The 20,802-nt window shown below is 33.7% G+C and overlaps 2 protein-coding genes across 2 annotated transcripts; both read left to right on the plus strand.

Annotated features, from left to right (window-relative positions):
• Window positions 1–13,842: 13,842 nt before the first annotated feature.
• Window positions 13,843–16,139, plus strand: LOC104904820 (cytochrome P450 76AD1). Its single transcript, XM_010693212.3, has 2 exons — window positions 13,843–14,862; window positions 15,349–16,139. Exons 1-2 carry the CDS (start codon window positions 13,969–13,971, stop codon window positions 15,958–15,960), a joined length of 1,506 nt encoding a protein of 501 aa, XP_010691514.2. The 5' UTR covers window positions 13,843–13,968; the 3' UTR covers window positions 15,961–16,139.
• Window positions 16,140–20,085: 3,946 nt separating this feature from the next.
• On the plus strand, window positions 20,086–20,505 carry LOC125493724 (uncharacterized mitochondrial protein AtMg00810-like). Its single transcript, XM_048637227.1, has one exon. It carries the CDS (start codon window positions 20,086–20,088, stop codon window positions 20,503–20,505), a length of 420 nt encoding a protein of 139 aa, XP_048493184.1.
• Window positions 20,506–20,802: the final 297 nt, after the last annotated feature.

The raw sequence follows: 20,802 nt of genomic DNA on the forward strand, positions 1-20,802 counted from the left end.
AAGAGAAAAAGGAAAAAGTAGTTGGGATGATCTTTTTTGGTTCATTGTTAAGAAGATAAGTGGGAAGATAAGTGGGAAAATATTGTGGGATGTTATTTTTTAGTGAGAGAGAGAAAGCTAAAAAGAGCATAGGATAATTTTATTTCTCAATCATCAATAATTGTGCTCTAATAGTGGATCGTTATGTTTTTTAGCCTTTTACTCCAAAATAAAATCACCGACCAACTAAATTAATTTCCCTAAACAAAAGTTTAACACAAATTCTTATATACAGCCGGCTACATCAGAAATTTCGCGTGTGGCCAACCCAATCCAAATTGAAATAATGAGCCCAACAAACAGTAACACGCACCTTTCAGTGTTATTATAATCACCACTAACACAAACCCACCTCTCACACAAAGTCCACAACATGGCTACTCCCTTTTATTCTCTCTCCACTGCTACATTTTGCAAACCCCCCCCCCCTAAAAAAAATCAGAAAATTTATCTCCGAAATCACATATGCGAGAGTAAGAAGAAATAAAAGATGAATTTATTTAGGTTAGAGGGTGATATGACCCATCTTCTTAGTACTCCCTCCGTCCTAAAATATAGTTCCCATTTCCATAATTTTGGGTGTCCCAAAATATAGTTTTCATTTCCAAATTTAGTTCCACATTTTTCCGTAATTTGTCTAGAAAAACCGTGTCCCATCATTTATTTGCTTCTTGAATTTTGTTTTTTCCTTTGTTCATTCAGCCAAAATGTTACAATTAATGCTCTTTCACCAGTTATTCTCCATTCTCTCTTCCAAAATCATCTTTTCCCATACAACATTTATTTAAATAAACAAAAAATCTTTATGATCTCTCTTAGATTCTACTTACATAAATTATCGTGAAAAACGAAGATGGGAACTATATTTTGAGACGGAGAAAGTATCATTTTAACCCTTTTGAAGAAATGAATGATGTGGCCATAGATAGGCTTTTCGTTCGTCAAAACTACATGGATTAGTTGTGAGGAAGAGGGAATTTGAAGTAGTAGGATATGAAAATTAGTCCGACGAGAACAAATAAGAAACATCATGATATGTAACTTTGTAAGGTTAAAGTAACTCCAATTTGTTCATATCAATAACTTTATTTATTTATACCGTATCATATACCAGTAATCTCATCTTTTCATATGAGTAACCTATATTAATTATATGAGTAACCTTATTTATTTATATCGATAATCTTATTTATTCATACTAGTAACCTCATAAGGGTAACCCCATTTATTCACACCAGTAAGGCAGTGGCCCATTAAATCATATGAGTAATCTCATTTTGTTCACATTAAGTAACCTTAATTGTTCATATGAGTAACCTGTATTAATCATATGAGTAACCTTACTTATTCATATCGATAACCTCATTTATTCATACTAATAACTTCATTTATTCACACAAGTAACCATATTTATTAATACGAGTACCCTTAAAATATTATATATATGACTAGACTCATTTATTCATACAAGTGACCTCATTCGTTCGTAAGAGTAATCTCATTTAATCATATACCCCACTGTAAACAAAAATAACCCCATTTATTCATATGAGTAATCTCATTTCTTCATACGTATAATCATTTTTGTAATAAAAGTAACCATATTTGTATATAAGAGTAACCCTTTTATAGCTAAGAGTAACCATGTATTCGTATAAATAACTTCATTCGTTCATAAGAGTAACTTCATTTGTTCATAAGAGTTTGTGTACAAGGGACAACTTTAAAAGGTTATATCTCATAGGACACTTATATTTTGGGAAGATTCAAGTTAGAGATGAAAATTTGGCTTAATAGCTTTCCAACGCCTGATCAAAAGATCAATTCCGATGAGAAACGAGTGAGATATAACCATTTGAAAGTGAACTGGCGAACTGACATGATGTCGCTCGCGCGGCCACACTTATAATTTCGCGTGTCGGGTTGAAAGTTTAAAGAGTCTTAAATATACTACTTCCCCCGTTTCATAATAGATGCCACATTATTGTTAAAACGGACTCCTAGGTAAAATTTTCTAAGCATGTTTAAGTAGTATAAAGTGAAATAGATTAATTGTAGTGGTCCCCATGTGAAAGGAGGGAAAAAAACTGTTGGGGACCATATATAAAGTGAAGTAGATTAGTGTACTTAAAACAAGTTAGTAAGGGTAAAATGGTAAAAGTATAAGGCAAAAGTTACTAAATAAAGAAAAAAAAACATTGTTGCATCTATTTTGAAACATTAAAAAATATACTCACTCCGTCCCAAAATATAGTTCCCATTTCCATTTTGGGTGTCCCAAAATATAGTTCCCATTTCCAAATTTAGTTCCACATTTTTCCGTAATTTGTCTAGGAAAATCGTGTCCCATCATTTATTTGCTTCTTGAATTTTGGTTTTTCCTTCATTTATTTAACCAAAATGTTACAATTAATGCTCTTTCACCAATTATTCCACATTCTCTTTCCTAAAATCATCTTTTCCCATACAATATTTATTTAAGGGTAATGTTATATGTAGCCCTTAGGGCTACATATAAGCATTAAATACATTTCTTTAAATGGAAACAGTTTAAGAATTCAAGACACATTTTCACATCAACTGAGGTAATAAATGCTTGATTCAATATTTTATTTCCATTTTAAGCACCTTATATGTAGCCTATGTAGCCCTAAGGGCTACATATATCATTTTCCTTTATTTAAATAAACAAAAAATCTTTACTATCTCTCTTAGATTCTATTTGCATAAATTATCGTGAAAAAAGGAAAATGGGAACTATATTTTGGGACGGAGGGAGTACAATGTAGCATTTATCAATACTATCGCAAATTACGAAGTAAATCTAGTAAACAAATCGTTCTAGAATTTATCAAATTGGATGCGGCAGCCGGCACTAACTTCTCTAGTTGATCGAGCAGAGCGCTACTACATCATTGTCCAACAGTCAGCACGGTCTTTATGATCACACTCTTTAGATTTTCAAAAGAAAATTATTTTATGTTATCTTTTCTTTCTATAGAAACAAAATTTTCGAAATTATTTTACACAGTACATTCTCTGCATCTAATTACAAAGTACTGAAGTAGTGCCTAATATGGTAGGACTTTCAGGAATAGGAGCTACCGAACCAGGAAGGAGGCTAATCAATGACTAATAAGATTGGAAAAGGGAATGGATGTAATTAATATCGTGCAAGATAGAGAAAATGTGACGGAAAAAGAGAGTCCAATCCTCTAGAGTTTTGGAGAGATGATACATATACATTTGGTGTATATGAGGCCATACATACACTGGAGGTATGTGTTACTACTATGGTTATGTTCAGTTTACCTTATTTTTGCTTATTTCAGATCTAATCAAATCAGATCAGATCAGACCAGATCAAAAAAAAAAGTTCAGATCAGATCAGAACAAATAAGTTCAGATCAGATCATGCTTATATTTAAAAATCATTATACTATTAAATATCTTTCATTACATATTAGTAAAAATTATGATAATTGAATATTAATAAAGTACTCATTGAGACGAATCAAACAAGACCCCACATGACTATACTTTTTCTTATATATTGAGAAAAATCTAAAAGATAAGATCTTGTAATCAGATCAGATCAAATCAGATCAGATCAGATCAGAAAAAATAAGTTCAGATCAGATCAGATAAGTTCAGATCAGAAAATTTCAAGTGAACTAATTAAACATAGCCTAAATGTATACCGTTGCTAAAAAAATTACAAACTTATAATCATTTAAATCTGTTTTGTTATTCAACAATATTTGAATTTACATAATACATAGACGATTGAAATACTGTATTTCGAATTGAATTTTATTACATGGTAGGGATGAAAATACAACATTATCATTCTAGAAAAATTTAGTAGAAATCAATAGTAGAAAAATAGTGAAGATAAATAAGATGAAGCTAATATATGAATAATCTAGAAAAAGAAAATTACAATTCTTATTTTTAGTTTTAAACAAAGGATTCATACAAATAAAGAATAAATCATTAAAAACAAAATTATTTGTCGAAACATTATAAGTTTGTAATATTTTTAGGGGTAATGTTATATGTAGCCCTTAGGGCTACATATATGATATAAGCATTAAATACATGTCTTAAAATGGAAACAATTTATGAATTCATGACAAAATTTCACATCATTTGAGGTAATAAATGCTTTATTCAAATTCTTATTTCTATTTTAAACTTCTTATACATAGCCCTTTAGGGCTATGTATATCATTTTCCTATTTTTAGTAATAATATATATTTTAGCAGTAACATATACACAAAGTATAAATTTTAGCAGTAACACACACACCTAGTGTATGTGTGGCCCACATATACCCAGTGTATGTGTAGCCTTTGCGAGAGTTTGGTGAAACTCTACATGGTAGAGCTAAATCGGAACCATACATTTTAAAATTGGGTCATTAAATGCCGCCCTATTTTTTGTCATTAAGTCCATGTATATATACTTCTTACGTATTTATACTCATATACATTTCCTCACTATCTCTCACTCTCCCACTCTCATACTTCCTCACACTCTCTCATTGTGGAAGGAATTCTCTGAACACTTTACCGGCCAATTTTTCGGTCACTCTCTCTCACATTGAAGGAGGTTGAATGGCATCATCACGCCGCTATTCCTCTGGCAACCTTTCCGTTTACATTACATGCATCTTTTGGCTACACTATTACATTATTAATATTAATGAAATTTTATAATTCATTTATTCAAAAAAATGGACTATAATGACTTTAAAATGTCGAAAAAGTGCTCAGGCACCTAAACTTAAATAAATGAGGAAACTTCATGCACCGCGAGTTTGAAAAAGACGCAAAAATCAAAGTAACCCAACATTTAAAAAGATTATATTTGGAAAATCAACGCGTCTTACGTGGGCCGGCCACACGCGAAATTACACGTCTGGCTGCGCGCGCGACACCATGTCAGCCTGTCAGCTCATTTTCAAATGGTCATATCTCACTCATTTCTCATCGAAATCGAGTTATTGACCAGGCGTTGGAAAGATATCGAGCCAAATTTTCATCCTCAACTTAAATCTTCCAAAAATATTAAGTATGATGTCAGATATGACCTTTTTAAGTGGACCCTTATGCACAAATGAAGTTACTCTTATGAACAGCTGGAGTTACTCATAAGCACAGACGATAGAGTTACTCTTATGACCAAATGGGGTTACTTGTATGAGTACGTGGTTACTTTTAACAATAAAATGGTGTCACTCCTATAAAGAAATGTGGTTACTCTTGTAAGCAAAATGAGATTACTTATTCGAACAAATAGAGGTACTCATATGATTAAATGAGTTTACTAGTATGAATAAGTGGGGTTGTTCCAACGAATGAGGTTACTCGTGTTAATAAGTGGGGGGTTACTTCTATGAACAATTGGGGTTACTTATACGAATAGAATGAGGTTACTTATGTGAACAAAATGAGGTTGCTCATTATGATTAAATGGGGTTACTAGTATCAATAAATGGGTATTCCTTACGAACGAATGATGTTACTTGTATTAATAAGTGGTGGTTACTTGTATGAACAATTGAGGTTACTGACGCGAATAAAATGGGGTTATTTATGTGAACTAAATGAGGTTACTCATATGATTAAATGAGGTTACTAATATGAATAAATAGGGTTACTCTTTATAAACGAATGAGGTTACTCGTATTAATAAACAGGGGGTTAGTTTTGTGAACAATTGAGATCGCTCGTATGATTAAATGAGGTTACTCGTATAAATAAATGTGGTTAACGAGGTTACTCATAAGATTAAATTAAACAAAATAATTTTTTAAAATTTCAAATTCCATCAAAATAGATTAACATGGATATTGTCCATGTTTCCGGGTAAAAGTTTGCTTGCTTTCTCTTTCCATTAATTTGCTTAATCATTTATTCTAGTTTATGGTCGATTAGTTGAAGTGTGGTCCAATGTTAGATCAAAGCATTTGTTCCTGATGTGCAGTTTCAATATCAAGTAGCAGTAATGGCTAACAAAACAATGAACTTTTGGACTACGATAAATGTAAAAGACTTTCATTCAAGCTGCAATTTACACTCGTCAAGCTATTGTTGACAGATTTGAAGGATTTCAAAGGACTTCCATTAAAGTTCTGGTCTCAAGGTGATGGTAAAAATGGCGAAGAGAAAGTGTGGCGTGAGGATGGCATTGTCGTTGTTGATAGATTTAAAGCGTACATATTGTTGTACGGGGATGCGTGAAGAAGTGGGAAAAAAAAGGAAAGAGGAGATATTGAGGTATAATATCTGCCTGGGCCGACCACACGCGAAATTATAGATGTGGCCGGCCGTATATGAGAATTTGTGTTGGCAAATACCCCATAAGGATGAGAACTAATTAATAACCAACCGGTGAGGAGAAATTCCTAGTTCCTAGTGTTAGGAATGAATGTTTTTACGTTCCGAACATTTAAGTTAATTATGTATTGAATTGCAAATATTGTTCATTATAGAACACAGAGGGTATATTAGTAAAAATAAATTCAAAATTATTATATATATATAGTACGAATATAAAAATATTGTATTTATTAGACAAGAGAAGGAAGTAATACTCTAAATAATACTCTTTCATCTCATAATAAAGTATTTGTATTTGTTTTTGGGTAGACTTATAAAATGTTATTGAGAATTTTTATTATACACTCGGGCGTATCATGCTCATGATACAATTAAGATAATTTTTTTTGCTTGCTCATTACCTATTTGAAACCTTCAAATAGGCATAATTACATAATAGGTAGAGATTCGAATGAGTAAATGAGTAAAAAACAAGCTTGATATATCATGCACATGGTATACTTGGATATATAATGAAATCACTTGATGTTATTCATATTTCTTGAGTAATACGCATTATGCCGTAACGTATAAATAGGTCAAATAGTAGTTTTAGTTCCGAAGCTCAAAAAGTTCAGTTTGACGTTTGACTGATGAACACAAGTTGTAGGTAGCGTAGAGTGTCGGGCATATTCCATTCCAATTCCAAATAGTATGACTTCATCCCATTTAAGATGCAACAACTAAATGCTTCCTCCCGTAGTCCCGTTCATACGGGCTACGCACATCATGGATTCAAGTTGACCGACTTATATTGATCATAGTATCATTGACCAACAACGCATCTATTATTTGACATCTTCAAATTGACCGTTTGCACAACACTCAATATTTACATCTTATACTTTGATTATATTTGGTGATTTATATTTTTTCTTAAAATTATAGTCATATGGAATCTTGTTAGATGTATCTCAATGTAATTTTTTAATATCAATTTTTTTATAATTTTTACTTATTGATGATTAAAAATATTAATGTTTGAAAACATGCATCGACAAGCATGAAAACATGAAATAATGCAACTATTTATAAACTAAAGAAGTATATTATAAGGCGTTCTTAAGCAAGGAATTATGCCACGTGGTGCATTCCTTGTAGTGTTAAAACAATGAAAAAAATAGAACATGCATTTTATAAGATTTGATCCTATGACCTCAAGCTTATACACTAAAGTCTTAACCAACAAACCAAGTAGTGTTTGGTATTATATTTATAAAGTAAAATGTCAATAAATAAATATTATAATGATCCTGGCAATAGCACAAGCCTATAAACTAGTTTTTCTCATAAAAAGATGTTACTATTTTTATGAAAAAGAAAGTAGCAGTCTTCAGCTTGTACAATGAGTTTATTAACTTTGTTGTTATAGTTTTCATCATATATTCTAATTTTGATTGTTACATTAATATGTATTTGTTGGTTTATTAGATGTAAAAACAATTGGCAATTTACAAATAAAATTGAAGTTGATTCAGTGAATGTTGTCAAATAAAAGAAGTGGATGGTTTATAGCAAGAAATCTAGAACATTTTAATATTACCATATGGGGGTTGTCGAAGTTTCATACTGGTCAAGTTGGACCGCCACAGACCGTTATGGTCAAACATCAAGGGATCTCCAGATGATCTGGGTAAAGAAAACCCTGATATCGATACTCCTATTATATCGGTCCTTATCGGGCATATTATCGGTGTTAACCACCGAGTTCATAGCAGAGCTTCATGGAATTGCTTCAATGGTGATTCAAACCCCCAAGTTCCAAGAACCATTATCTCCTCGAAGTTCTTTGATTGAGTTGCAGAATCAATCGAAGGATAAGGCATAGCTATCTGAATGGTTGTCTATAATGCAGAAGACACAAAATCGATTGAATTCCATTGCTGAAGGTAATAACACTTCCCACCAATTATTTTCTGAATTTGAAGCTGAAAATAACTCGGCCAATATTGATAATGAAGTTGTCAATAATAAGGTGAATCATAATTCAATTGAAACCGCCATTAAAATAGACTTAGAAGACGTTAAGGATGAAACTGAGTATGTGAGTTCATCTGTGGTATGCTATGTACTAGGGGTTAATCCACCTTTCCCTGTAATGGATGGTTTCTTGAGACGTATTTGGGCAAAAAAAGGAATTGAGAAAATAGTTGTTGTGAATAAGGGTATATTCCTGGTTATGTTTCACAATCTTGATCAAATGGATGTCATTCTGAAAGAAGGAATATGGTTCCTTGATAAACGACCCTTGATAGTGAAACCATGGGAGGCGGATATGAATTTTCAGAAGGAGGATGTTAAAACTATGCCAATTCGGATCCAATTGACTGCCTTAGACCTGAAGTATTGGGGGGAGGGGTGTATGTTCAAGCTAGTTACAGTAATCGGGAAGCTATTAAAGCTTGATCAAGCCATAATCAATAAGGATAGACTCCTATATGCCATAATCATGATAGATTTGAATATGAATCAAAAAATTTCCCATCAAATTATCCTTGATAATGAGAAGGGTGTGATTATAGCACAAGATGTGAAGTATGAATGGAATTAAACCTCTCAAATGTGAACAATGCTAAGGATTTGGGCATTTAGTAGTGGATTGTAACGAGAAGCACCAGCCAAAGACAAAAGTAAAATGGGTTCCCAAAGCAAATGTGGCGCAAAAAGATGATGAGGGGTTTCAGTTGGTTATTAAAAGGCATACTCAGGTGCCTACAAAAGTCATTGAAACTGTCACATTTACAGATTATTTTGATGCATTGGTCAGCAATGAAGTGAATGATGCAAAGGAAGTAGAAAATGGATTAGTGCAGGAATTGGAAAAACATGGTAAGGAGAGGGAGCCTCCTATCATGAATGGATAATATCCTCAGTTGGAATGTGAGGGGACCGAACAACAAAAGCAAGCAAAGAAAGGTGAGAAGCTTTTTAATTACTCACCATATCATGTTTATTCAGTCTCCCGGAAATAAAGGTAAAGTCTCCCTCTCTGGGTTTTTTTTACCTTAATGTTTGTCTAGACTAGTGTACTACCACCAACAACCAGTGGCATGGAAATGGTAGGATTATTTTGGGTTGGCAACCATCTGCTTATAGTATCAACATTCTTTGGTTCACAAGTCAACTCATTCATACTAAAGTTGAGGTGATTAATGGTGGAAAGAGGTTCCATTGTACATTTGTCTTTGGGATGAATGACATGCATGGTAGAGAAGAGCCCTAGAAGGATATTAAAAAAATTTGCAGTTTATAACACTCCTTGTATCATCATGTGTGATTTTAATGCTTTTATGAAAGATTAGGGCAACCAGTTAGAGATAGAGAGGTTGCTGACATGAAAGGGTGCATGGAAGTATGTGAAATGATGGATGTCAAGGCAAGTGGTCATGGAACAACAAGCAAGAGGGGATTGATAAGGTGTTCTGCAAGCTTGATAGAGTCCTTGGGAATGATGAATGGATTTTTTAGTGGCCATTTACTGAAGTAACGATCCTCCCTGAAGCTGATTTTGATCATTGCCTTTTAGTAATCAGGTCCTTTGTTAATGATACTAAGAAAAAGCCTTTTAGAAATTTTAACATGTGGTCTTAAGCTGCAGATTTTGAAAGGATAGTTGCTAGAAATTGGCAGAAGCATATGATAGGCACAAAAATGTACCAGGTGGTGAGTAAACTGAAAATTATGAAGAAAGATTTTAAGTAGTATAATGCAACTCAATTTGGTGATGTCTCAGAGAAGCATGTTAGTGCTCATCATCAGATGGTTTATGCTCAACAAGCCTTACATGCTAGTCCTAATCAAGATTTGGTTTTAAGAGCCAAGGAAAGAGAAGTTAGAGAAAAGTACAAGATAGCACACAAGAATTATACTGCTTTCTTATCTCAAAAGGCAAAATTAAAATGGCTTACATATGGGATAACAACACAAAAGCTTTTCACCAGAGTATAAAACTTAGAAGAATTCAGAATAGAATAAACACCATTAAGAAGGAGGATGGCTCATGGGCAAAGGACTCAATTGAAGTAGCAGCAACTTTTCTAGATTTCTAAAATTCATCGCTAGGCAGTGAAAGGGCTATGAGAAGAGTGGATAATATAATCATTGCTAGAGGTGGTAGACTCAATGAGAATCAACAACAACAGCTGAATCTTACATTCACAACAGATGAGATTAAAAATGTTGTTTTTTCAATTCCTAATGACAAGTCACCTGGAATTGATGGATACTCTAGCAATTTTTTCAAAAAGAGCTGGCATATCATTGGCTTTGACATCATTGAGGTTGTTGCAGATTTCTTCATAAGTGGTAAATTGCTCAAGGAAGTCAATGTAACTGTAATTACATTGATTTCCAAAATAAAAAATACCTTGCTCCAGTAGGTGATTTCAGGCCTATTGCTTGTTGTTATGTCCTTTAGAAAACTATTACCAAGTTGATCTGCTCTAGACTCGGTAAAGTTCTTCCTGTGATTATTGTTTCATAATCACAGGATGCATTCATTAATGGTAGAAACATCATTACTAACATCCTCCTATGTCAATACCTTGTAAAGAGGTTGGGAAGCCTAGGAATCAGGTCAAGGGAATGCTTTTAAAGATTGATTTGAAAAAGGCATATGATTCCATTGAATGGAGCTTTGTTCATGACATGCTTCATGCTTTGAATTTCCCGAAACATTTCATTTCTTGTATCATGGAATGCATTACAACTCCTAAATTTACCTTACTCATTAATGGCAATATTAAAGGCTTCTTTGTTGCAAAAAGAGGTTTAAGGCAGGGTGATCCCATGTCCCCCTGCTCTTTTCCTTTGCATGGGCTATTTGACAAGCTCTTGACTATATTGGGGACATACCAGAATTCAAGTTCTTTGCTGTATGTGCTAGCTTAAAGGTGAATCACCTATGTTTTGCAGATGACCTTATCTCTTTTGCAAAGTTGAGGCTACATCTGCATATCTGATGCTCCAAGGTCTCAAGCTTTTCACTGAAACTTCAGATCTACAAGCTAACCAAGGTAAATCTACTATCTACTGCACATCGATGAATGATGATGAAATAAAAAGAATTAAGCAGTTCTCCAGGTTTCCAAGAGAGCACCTCCCCTTCAGATACCTAGGTGTACCAATTAGCTCTAAAAAGATTACTGCTGCAGATTGCGATGCTTTGGTGGAAGAGATGAGTCTTAGAATCAGAAGCTAGAGCACAAGAAACTTATCTTATACCGGTAGAACACAGCTTGTCAATTCAGTTCTACTAAGCATACATTGCTACTAGTCTCAAATATTCTTGCTTCTTAGAGTTGCGATGGATAAAATAAATGAGGTGTGCATGCATTTTCTATGGAGTGGCAAGGCTGTGGGGATAAAAAAGTTGGTTATGTTAAATTGGACAATGTTTGCTCTCATAAAAAAACTAGAGGCCTTGGATTTAGGAATGTAAAGCTTTAGAATAAAGCTGCTATTTGTAAGCTGATATGGCACATTGGCTGCAAGAAGGATGAACTATGAGTCAAATGGGTCTATACCATATATGTAAAAGATAGAAACTAGTAGGACTTTCAATCCCCATCAACAGCCAACTGGGCGATTAAATACTTGTGTAACGTTAAAAATGAGTTGAGTACACTAGGAATGGCTCATTGGAGTCACAACAGAGTATACTCTATTAGTAAGGTTCACAACTTACTAGTAAAAGACAAACCTAAAACTCATTGGATGACAGGGGTTTGGAATAGAATGAATCTACCCAAACACAGGTTCATAACCTGGTTGAGGATGCAATCCAGCAGATTCAGAACAAAGGACAATCTCTTCCTTTATGGCATAAGTTAGGATAATCTCTACTGTTTATATGGTTCAGCAATAGAAATATGTGATCACTTGTTCTTTGACTGTGCTTTTAGCAAAAAGATCATTAAGCAACTTACAAAATGGCCGGGAATTAGCAGCAGCAACGGAAACCTTAAGCAATGGATGATCCGAGTTAGAAGAAGTACAAGGTCCAAAATGAGGAAACAAGTTTGCTATGTTGTACTTCTAGCAGCTATTTACAGAGTTTGGAGGGCCAGAAATGAAGCCTTATGGCTTCTCAAAGTTCCTAGAGTTGAGTGTATAGTTCTAGATATTACACATACTATAGTGTATAGAGAACTGGTGTGCTTCTGCAAAATGGAGTAATAATGATTGTACATTGGAAAATAACCAGTCCTTGATGTAATTAGGCCTAGTTAGGCTTGCATAGTTGTTTTGTCCTTTATCATTTTAAAGAACTTAGGTTGTATTTTTTGCGCAGTAATATACCTTACTTACCAAAAAAAATTGCACGCGTCCAAGACCTTTAATGATAGTACTCCGAGCAAAATTCTGACACAGGTGCACCAAGCGCCATCAAATTTAACTAGTAGCCAAAACACCACACACTATAGGTCCGAGTTTAGTGATTGTGATAAATGATGCCGATGAGATAAAAAGTACGAAGGAAATACTTAACACTTACTCCATTACTAATTATCATAATATGTTGAGATCTTACGAACAACCTACATGTAAGTGTAAGTATTGTCTCAAATTGAACATGAGGAGATCGAGGAATAAACAATAAGTTGGAGGAGTTAATCCGCCTAACGCCAATAGTTTTTGGACGAAACTTCTATTGGATTTGTAAGTTACCCAACCTCTCCTCCATTAACGAGTACGACCTAGACCTATTTAATATGTGACTTAATTTAACATGGTACTAAAATTCATACTGACCCGAATATTTTGGGTTGGAATTATGAACAAACCAATTGAATATGACTATAAGTATAGTCACACATTAAACATAGTCGAGAAAAGAAATAAATAATTTAATAAGACTCATTTAACATTCGACTAAATTTAAGAAACCCCCCACCCCCACCCAACAATCCACACACACAAAAAAAAAATGTTTTGTACCATAACTGGTATCTATTTTTATCAATGCTAAAAGGATGTTGGCCGGCTTATAATTTTCCCTTTTTAGCTCCATCCTAGCTTCTACATATGACTGATATGAGTAGCTTGACCATCATCCGCGTTCCTACACGATAGTATCTCGCTCATACACTGAAGTCTACGAGAATCAGAAAACTAAGGAACATATTATAATATTGATAAAAAAACATAGCTAATTTGTGACTGCTACAATATTATAATAGATCAAATTATTTGGTCCGTCCACTTTTTGGTATGAACGCAGAAATTTCTAGCTGTAGATCTGGAAACCACCATATTACATAGTTTTGGTTCGTATCCTTGATCTTATTATTAATTGGTCTTCTTTGGCCTTAGATATTTAATATAACGTGGCTTTTGATTATTTAATATGTCAAACTCTTAACAACTACCGAAAGTCCTCTGCTTTCTGAGTGTATATATAGTGGGTTTTTAGCGAAGTAGTCATAGCAACAACTCAAGCTTCTCTAAGCAACATTTTCTCTCACAACCTCAATTGATTTAATTATTTTCATCTTCCATATATTAGCCTTAGCCCTTAAGTTTTAACCCAGTTTATCAACCATGGATAACACTACACTTGCATTGATACTTTCTTCTTTATTTGTATGTTTTCAACTTATACGATCTTTCATTAACCATACCAAAAAATCCAACAAACTTCCACCAGGGCCAAAAAGAATGCCGATTTTTGGCAATATTTTTGATCTTGGTGAAAAACCTCATCGCTCATTTGCGAATCTTGCTAAGATTCACGGCCCTTTGGTGAGCCTACAGTTAGGAAGTGTTACAACTGTTGTAGTATCATCAGCAGATGTGGCTAAAGAAATGTTCCTTAAAAATGATCAAGCACTTGCTAACAGAACTATCCCTGATTCAGTTAGAGCAGGTGACCATGATAAACTCTCCATGTCATGGTTGCCTGTATCTGCTAAATGGCGGAACTTGAGAAAAATCTCCGCTGTGCAATTGCTTTCGACGCAACGACTTGATGCTAGTCAAGCTCATAGACAATCCAAGGTGCAACAACTTCTTGAATATGTGCATGATTGTTCTAAAAAAGGACAACCTGTTGACATAGGAAGGGCAGCATTTACTACCTCACTTAATTTATTATCAAACACATTTTTCTCAGTTGAATTGGCTAGCCATGAATCTAGTGCTTCACAAGAGTTTAAGCAACTCATGTGGAACATTATGGAGGAAATTGGTAGGCCTAATTATGCTGATTTCTTCCCCATTCTTGGCTACCTTGACCCTTTTGGTATAAGGCGTCGTTTGGCTGGTTACTTTGATCAACTTATTGCTGTTTTTCAAGACATTATTGGTGAAAGGCAAAAGATTCGATCTGCTAATCTTTCTGGTGGGAAACAAACAACAAATGACATTCTTGACACTCTTCTCAACCTCTATGATGAGAATGAGTTGAGTATGGGTGAAATTAATCATCTCCTAGTGGTGAGTATTGCTTTCTTGACTTGTCTTTTTCCTTTTCTCTCTTTTTCTTGTTACATATTCCAACTTTTTAATAAGTCAAACTTTTAAAATATATAATTACTTTCAACTAGGCATAACTTTATATATTTCGTTAGAAAGGGCTATTATTATATAATGACATATATAATGACTAACGTGGCCAGACTTTAAGCAAGTAACATACTATAAACTTCTGGGTAATTTGTATGATAGCTAAATCTCACTATATTCTTAACAATAAATATTTTCTTTTATCACAAGGCGTCAAACTTAGCTTTACATCTACAGTTTCGTCCAATAGGCACCTAAAGATACAATTATGAGATCATTATGAAATATCATACTCCTATGATAAGATAACAGTTGTTTTTAACTTCACATTAATTTATTACTTTTTTTTTTATCCTAGTAGACAAAATTTTCTCTCATGAGGAATTAATAGCTAATAATTATCATATGCATGTGCAGGATATCTTTGATGCTGGAACAGACACTACAGCTAGCACATTAGAGTGGGCAATGGCAGAATTAGTTAAAAACCCATATATGATGGTCAAAGTTCAAGATGAAATTGAGCAAGCAATTGGAAAAGGTTGTTCAATGGTTCAAGAATCCGATATCTCAAAACTCCCTTACTTGCAAGCCATTATCAAGGAAACATTGCGTCTACATCCTCCAACTGTATTTCTCTTACCTCGAAAGGCAGATGCTGATGTGGAGTTATATGGTTATGTTGTACCCAAAAATGCACAAGTTCTAGTCAATCTATGGGCAATTGGTCGTGATCCAAAGGTATGGAAAAATCCAGAAGTATTTTCTCCTGAAAGGTTTTTAGAGAGTAATATTGATTACAAAGGACGAGATTTCGAGCTTTTACCATTTGGTGCTGGAAGAAGGATATGTCCTGGACTCACTCTAGCTTATAGAATGTTAAATTTGATGATGGCCAATTTTCTTCATTCCTATGATTGGAAGCTTGAAGATGGTATGCATCCAAAAGACTTGGACATGGATGAAAAATTCGGTATCACTTTACAGAAGGTTAAGCCTCTCCAAGTTATTCCTGTACCTAGGAAATAATTTCATTTTCATAAGGTCTTGTATACACAATGTTAGAAAATAATAATTCTTTTGCATGGTTGTTGATTTTGTATAATTCCATAACTTAAGGGGGAAGGAAATGAATGGTTGACAATGATGTAAGTGACTACGTACTTATTACACAAATTGATATACTTATATATATGCACTTAAAATTACTTTGGTTTCCCTTATTAAATTCTGTCACTTTTGGGTTTTCAACGAGCCGTATGCCTTGTTCTCTTCTTCAAAGTTTACACTTATTTTCTACAACTTACATCGCTTCAATAATCAAACACTTCGTATATGGAGTATCTAACAAAGTACAACTTCCTTTGTTTTTTTCTTACTTGCAACGTGTGAGTTTACATAAGAACCAAGAAAAGGAGAGTATATATAGAAATAATGAGAACCTCATGACTATGGCACTCATACGTTTGTCGGTATATGTACTTACCCAAAAAAAAATGAGAAACCCATATGCTAGGAAAGAGAAGGAAAAAATATATATATTGCTAAAGATAGAAACATTATTACAAGTAATACGAAATTGCTTAAAGTAGAAAATGTTACAACTAAAAGAAGAAAGTATATATATAACTTACCGTAAGAAAAACCAATTAAAAACATAGACAGGCAAGCGCAAGAATGTAAAAGTAGAAACATCTTAAAATGACAAATTGAAAAGCGTTAATTTAATCCAAGTTAATTCGATTTAATTCTGATTGTTCATCCAAATTAGGTATAAAGGGAGTCCTGGATTTTTTTTTTTTTTTGATGAGGAGAAGAAAAAAGGGAGTCCTGGATAAGATATTTAACATTCATGTATAATTTTCTCTTTGACAATAATATCATTCTTGACAAGAAGCGAACCAATCCTTAGAATGATATTTCTTCAATTGTCAATAGCCCAGATATTCTTATTTTCCCCAATCAATTAATCCGTCAACTTTCAATTTGGACAATGTTCGAATTATTACTTGTAATTTAATGTCATATTTTTAATTAAATTCAAGAATATATATATATATGGACCGGGTTGGGTCGCGCCTAGTGTCCACAGGCCGGATCGGACTGGGCTAAAATTTTGTGCCCAAAGGCTGCTATTTCTGGCCAAAATTGAGCCGGGCCAAAAAATAGACTGAAAAGTCATTTTTGACTTGCTCAAAGCCCGCTCGAAGCAAAAAAAACAGGTCAGACAGGGACCGATCGTGGGCCAAAAAATTCTGCTCAAAATCGAGGCGTGCCGGGTCAAAATGATCAGCTCTAATATATACCGTGCATGTAAGATTTCGATATCTTTGTTGAATAAGTTTTGTGAAAAAAAATAATAATTGATTGACTAAAAGAAATGATCTAAAATAATTGAATTTTTTAATTTATATATTTTTATCTTTTTAAAAAGTAGATAGAGTTCAGTTATAGACCTACATCTTTATAATGCAACATTATTAAGAATTTTTGTAGTATTTACATGCCTCATTTTTATTATATACTTCCTCCGTTTCTAAATAAGTGCAACATTTCTTGTTTGCACGTTTGCCAATGCATTATTTTAACCATTAATATCTTCAATTATCAATAAGTAAAAATTATAAAAAGTTGATATTAAAAAAATTCACATTCAGACGAATCTAACAAGATCCCACATGACTATGTTTTTCCTAAAATGTAAATTACCAAAGCTAATTAAAGTTTAAATTATAAGTAGTAAACACTATGCAAATGTTGCACTTATTTAGAAACGGAGGAAGTAATATGTTCAATTTAAATCTGAGAGAAAATGCGATAATGAGAGATTGTAGAATCACGTGGGTCCAACAAGTAGAATAAATGGATGCGAAAAGGAAACAAACTTTTACCAAATAAAGGATAAAGTAAATCCGAAAATCTTTAAGAGAAAGAATATGTACTGACAGTCAAAATTTAACATGGACAAGTGCAGTGCTACTGTGCTAGTCAATACACAAATAGTTGCATTTATTTTGAGATAAAGGAAGCGAACAGTAAAGAAGTTGAGTACTGAAATTTGCAATTGATGTGCATGGCTTAAAATAGGGCTATGTATAAGAAGTTTAAAATAGAAATAAAAATTTGAATCAAGCATTTATTACCTTAAATGATGTGAAATTTTGTCATGAATTTATAAATTGTTTCTATTTTAAAACAAGTATCTAATGCTTATATGTAGCCCTTAGGGCTACATTAGAGGTGATCATTTTGGCCCGGCCCGGCCCGTTTTTGGGCCGTGTTTTGGGCAGAATTTTTCGGCCCGCGGGCCGGGCCGGGCCCGGTCGTTTTTTTTTTGTCGGGCTTTGGGCAAGCTAAAAACGACTTTTTAGTCTATTTTTTGGCCCGGCCCGTGTTGGCCCGCAAAAGCCCACTAAGCCCGGCCAGAAATAGCGGGATTTGGACACAAAAATTCGGCCCGAATTTAGGCCCGGCCCGCCCAATGGGCAATTTTTTTTGGCCGCGGCCAGGCCCGGCCCATGATCACCTCTAGGCTACATATAACATTACCCTTATTTTATTATCCTTGTTGCTTTATTGACAATAGTTGCGTTATTAGAGAGGTGGTAGTTTTGTACCTTAATGAACATAATGTTATGGGTTTAAATGTTGAGATTTACATCTGTTTATATTCTTTTCGTTTTTTTTTAATCCACACATTTTTTTTTTAGTTCGTTTTTTCTAATCTACACACTGTTACTTTTTTTTTTTATTTTCGGTAATATATCACATATACTTTCTTCTCTTTTTTCACCCATGTCATTCACTTTTTAATATTTTAACCTACTCTTTTGTTTCTCTCTCACACTTTTCAGTTTATCTATCATACTTTTGTACTTCCTCCTTAATTTTCTCCCAAAATAAAGTGAGTAAATTAAAAAGAAACGAAAGGAGTATTTATCACGAGGAAATGATGATAATTCATGTTCGATCAAGCATTGATTTACATCTACAACTTGCGTTTTCTTTTATGAGGAAACCATATTTATTTATTTATGTGTACGTATGATAACATGGTGCCATGTTATTTATGGAGAGGAGGGTAGCACATGGCATGATAAAATTCTTGATCATGCTTTTTTATTCTACCATAGTTTCAAAATGCATTTCTTTCCAAAGCATTTCAAAATATATTATATCTGCAATATATATATATATATATATATATATATATATATATATATATATATATATATATATATATATGTATATAGAGGCAAGATCACATGAGAATGCTCCTTACATGAGAAATGAGAATGAATCTCTACCACACGATTGGTTTAGAATTACAACACTTATTCATTAGAGTTATATCCCTCTAAAAAAATTTGAATTCAAAATTTTTTTTGTTTCTTTTGAATTTTGAAAATTCAAATATTTTGCTTTTGGAGTTACATCACTTTTTCATTAGAGTTACATCACTTATTCATAAGAGTTATAGCATGTAAAATTCATTCTCATTTCTCATATAAGTATGCATTCTCATATGAACTCACTTTTAAATATATATATATATATATATATATATATATATATATATACATCAAATCGCTAGAATATCTACAACATATTATTGCTAAGTAATTAAGAGATATATTCCACCACTAAACATATATATATATATATAACATATATATATATATATATATAATATATATATATATATATATATATATATATATATATATGTTATATATATATATATGTTTAGTGGTGGAATATATCTCTTAATTACTTAGCAATAATATGTTGTAGATATTCTAGCGATTTGATGAGATTGTATTATCTTGAATTTAGTTAAGTATTACTAACTTCCAAGAATGTAGCCACAGATTACTCATAGTTAGGATGTAAATATACTAATTATGATAATGAAAATAATCAAGGGATTATCTTCTCACATGGTATCAGTTAGCCAACCATAGGGCTCTTGTTTTCTCACATCTTTCGCCGTGTTTCCCTACACCTCTTTTCTAACCTTCTTCTTCCACTTTCCCGTCAGTCATGATTGACACAAAAACTCCTTCATTCCACCCTGTTCTTGCCGTCTCCAACATCAAAAAATAACTGGCACATCCTGATCATTCATTGTTCACTTATCGTCATGGGACTTCTATGGCTTATTTATTATTGTATGTGGATGATATTATATTAACAACATCATGTGATGCTCTCCTCTACTCTATCATCACTAAACTAAGTACTGAATTTGCTATGAAAGACTTGGGTGCTTTGAGCTATTTTTTGGGTATTGTTGCTCATCGTCATGCATGTGGTCTCTTTCTCTCCCAGCATAAGTATGCTGCAGAAATTATTGATCGTGCTGGGATATCTTCTTGTAAGCCATCTCCAACTCTAGTTGACACTAAGCCAAAGTTGAGTGCTGCTGCTAGCACCCCTTATGAGGATCCTTCTCATTATCGTAGTTTGACCGACGCTCTTCAGTATCTCACATTCACCCGGTCGAATATCTTGCATGTTGTTCAGCAGGTGAGTTCACACATGCATGACCCTTTGGGACGAGCATATGCATGATCTGAAGCGCGTTGTGCTATATCCAGGGTACTCTTGATCGTTATTTGCATCCCTATCCCTCATCTCTTTCCACAGTCATTTCATATACTGATGTTGATTGGGGGGGGGGAGGGTGCCCTGATACTGGACGCTAGCTCTATCTTTGGGTGATAATTTGCTTTCTTGGTCTGCAAAACGCCAACCTACTCTCTCTCAGTCTAGTGCGGAGGCCGTGTACCATGGTGTGGCTAACGTTGTGTCCGAATTTTGTTGGCTCCGCAACCTCTTGCTTAAACTTCATTGTCCTATTATGATCGC

This window comes from Beta vulgaris, chromosome 9 (assembly GCF_026745355.1).
Source record: "Beta vulgaris subsp. vulgaris cultivar EL10 chromosome 9, EL10.2, whole genome shotgun sequence".
NCBI classification, from domain to species: Eukaryota; Viridiplantae; Streptophyta; class Magnoliopsida; order Caryophyllales; family Amaranthaceae; genus Beta; species Beta vulgaris.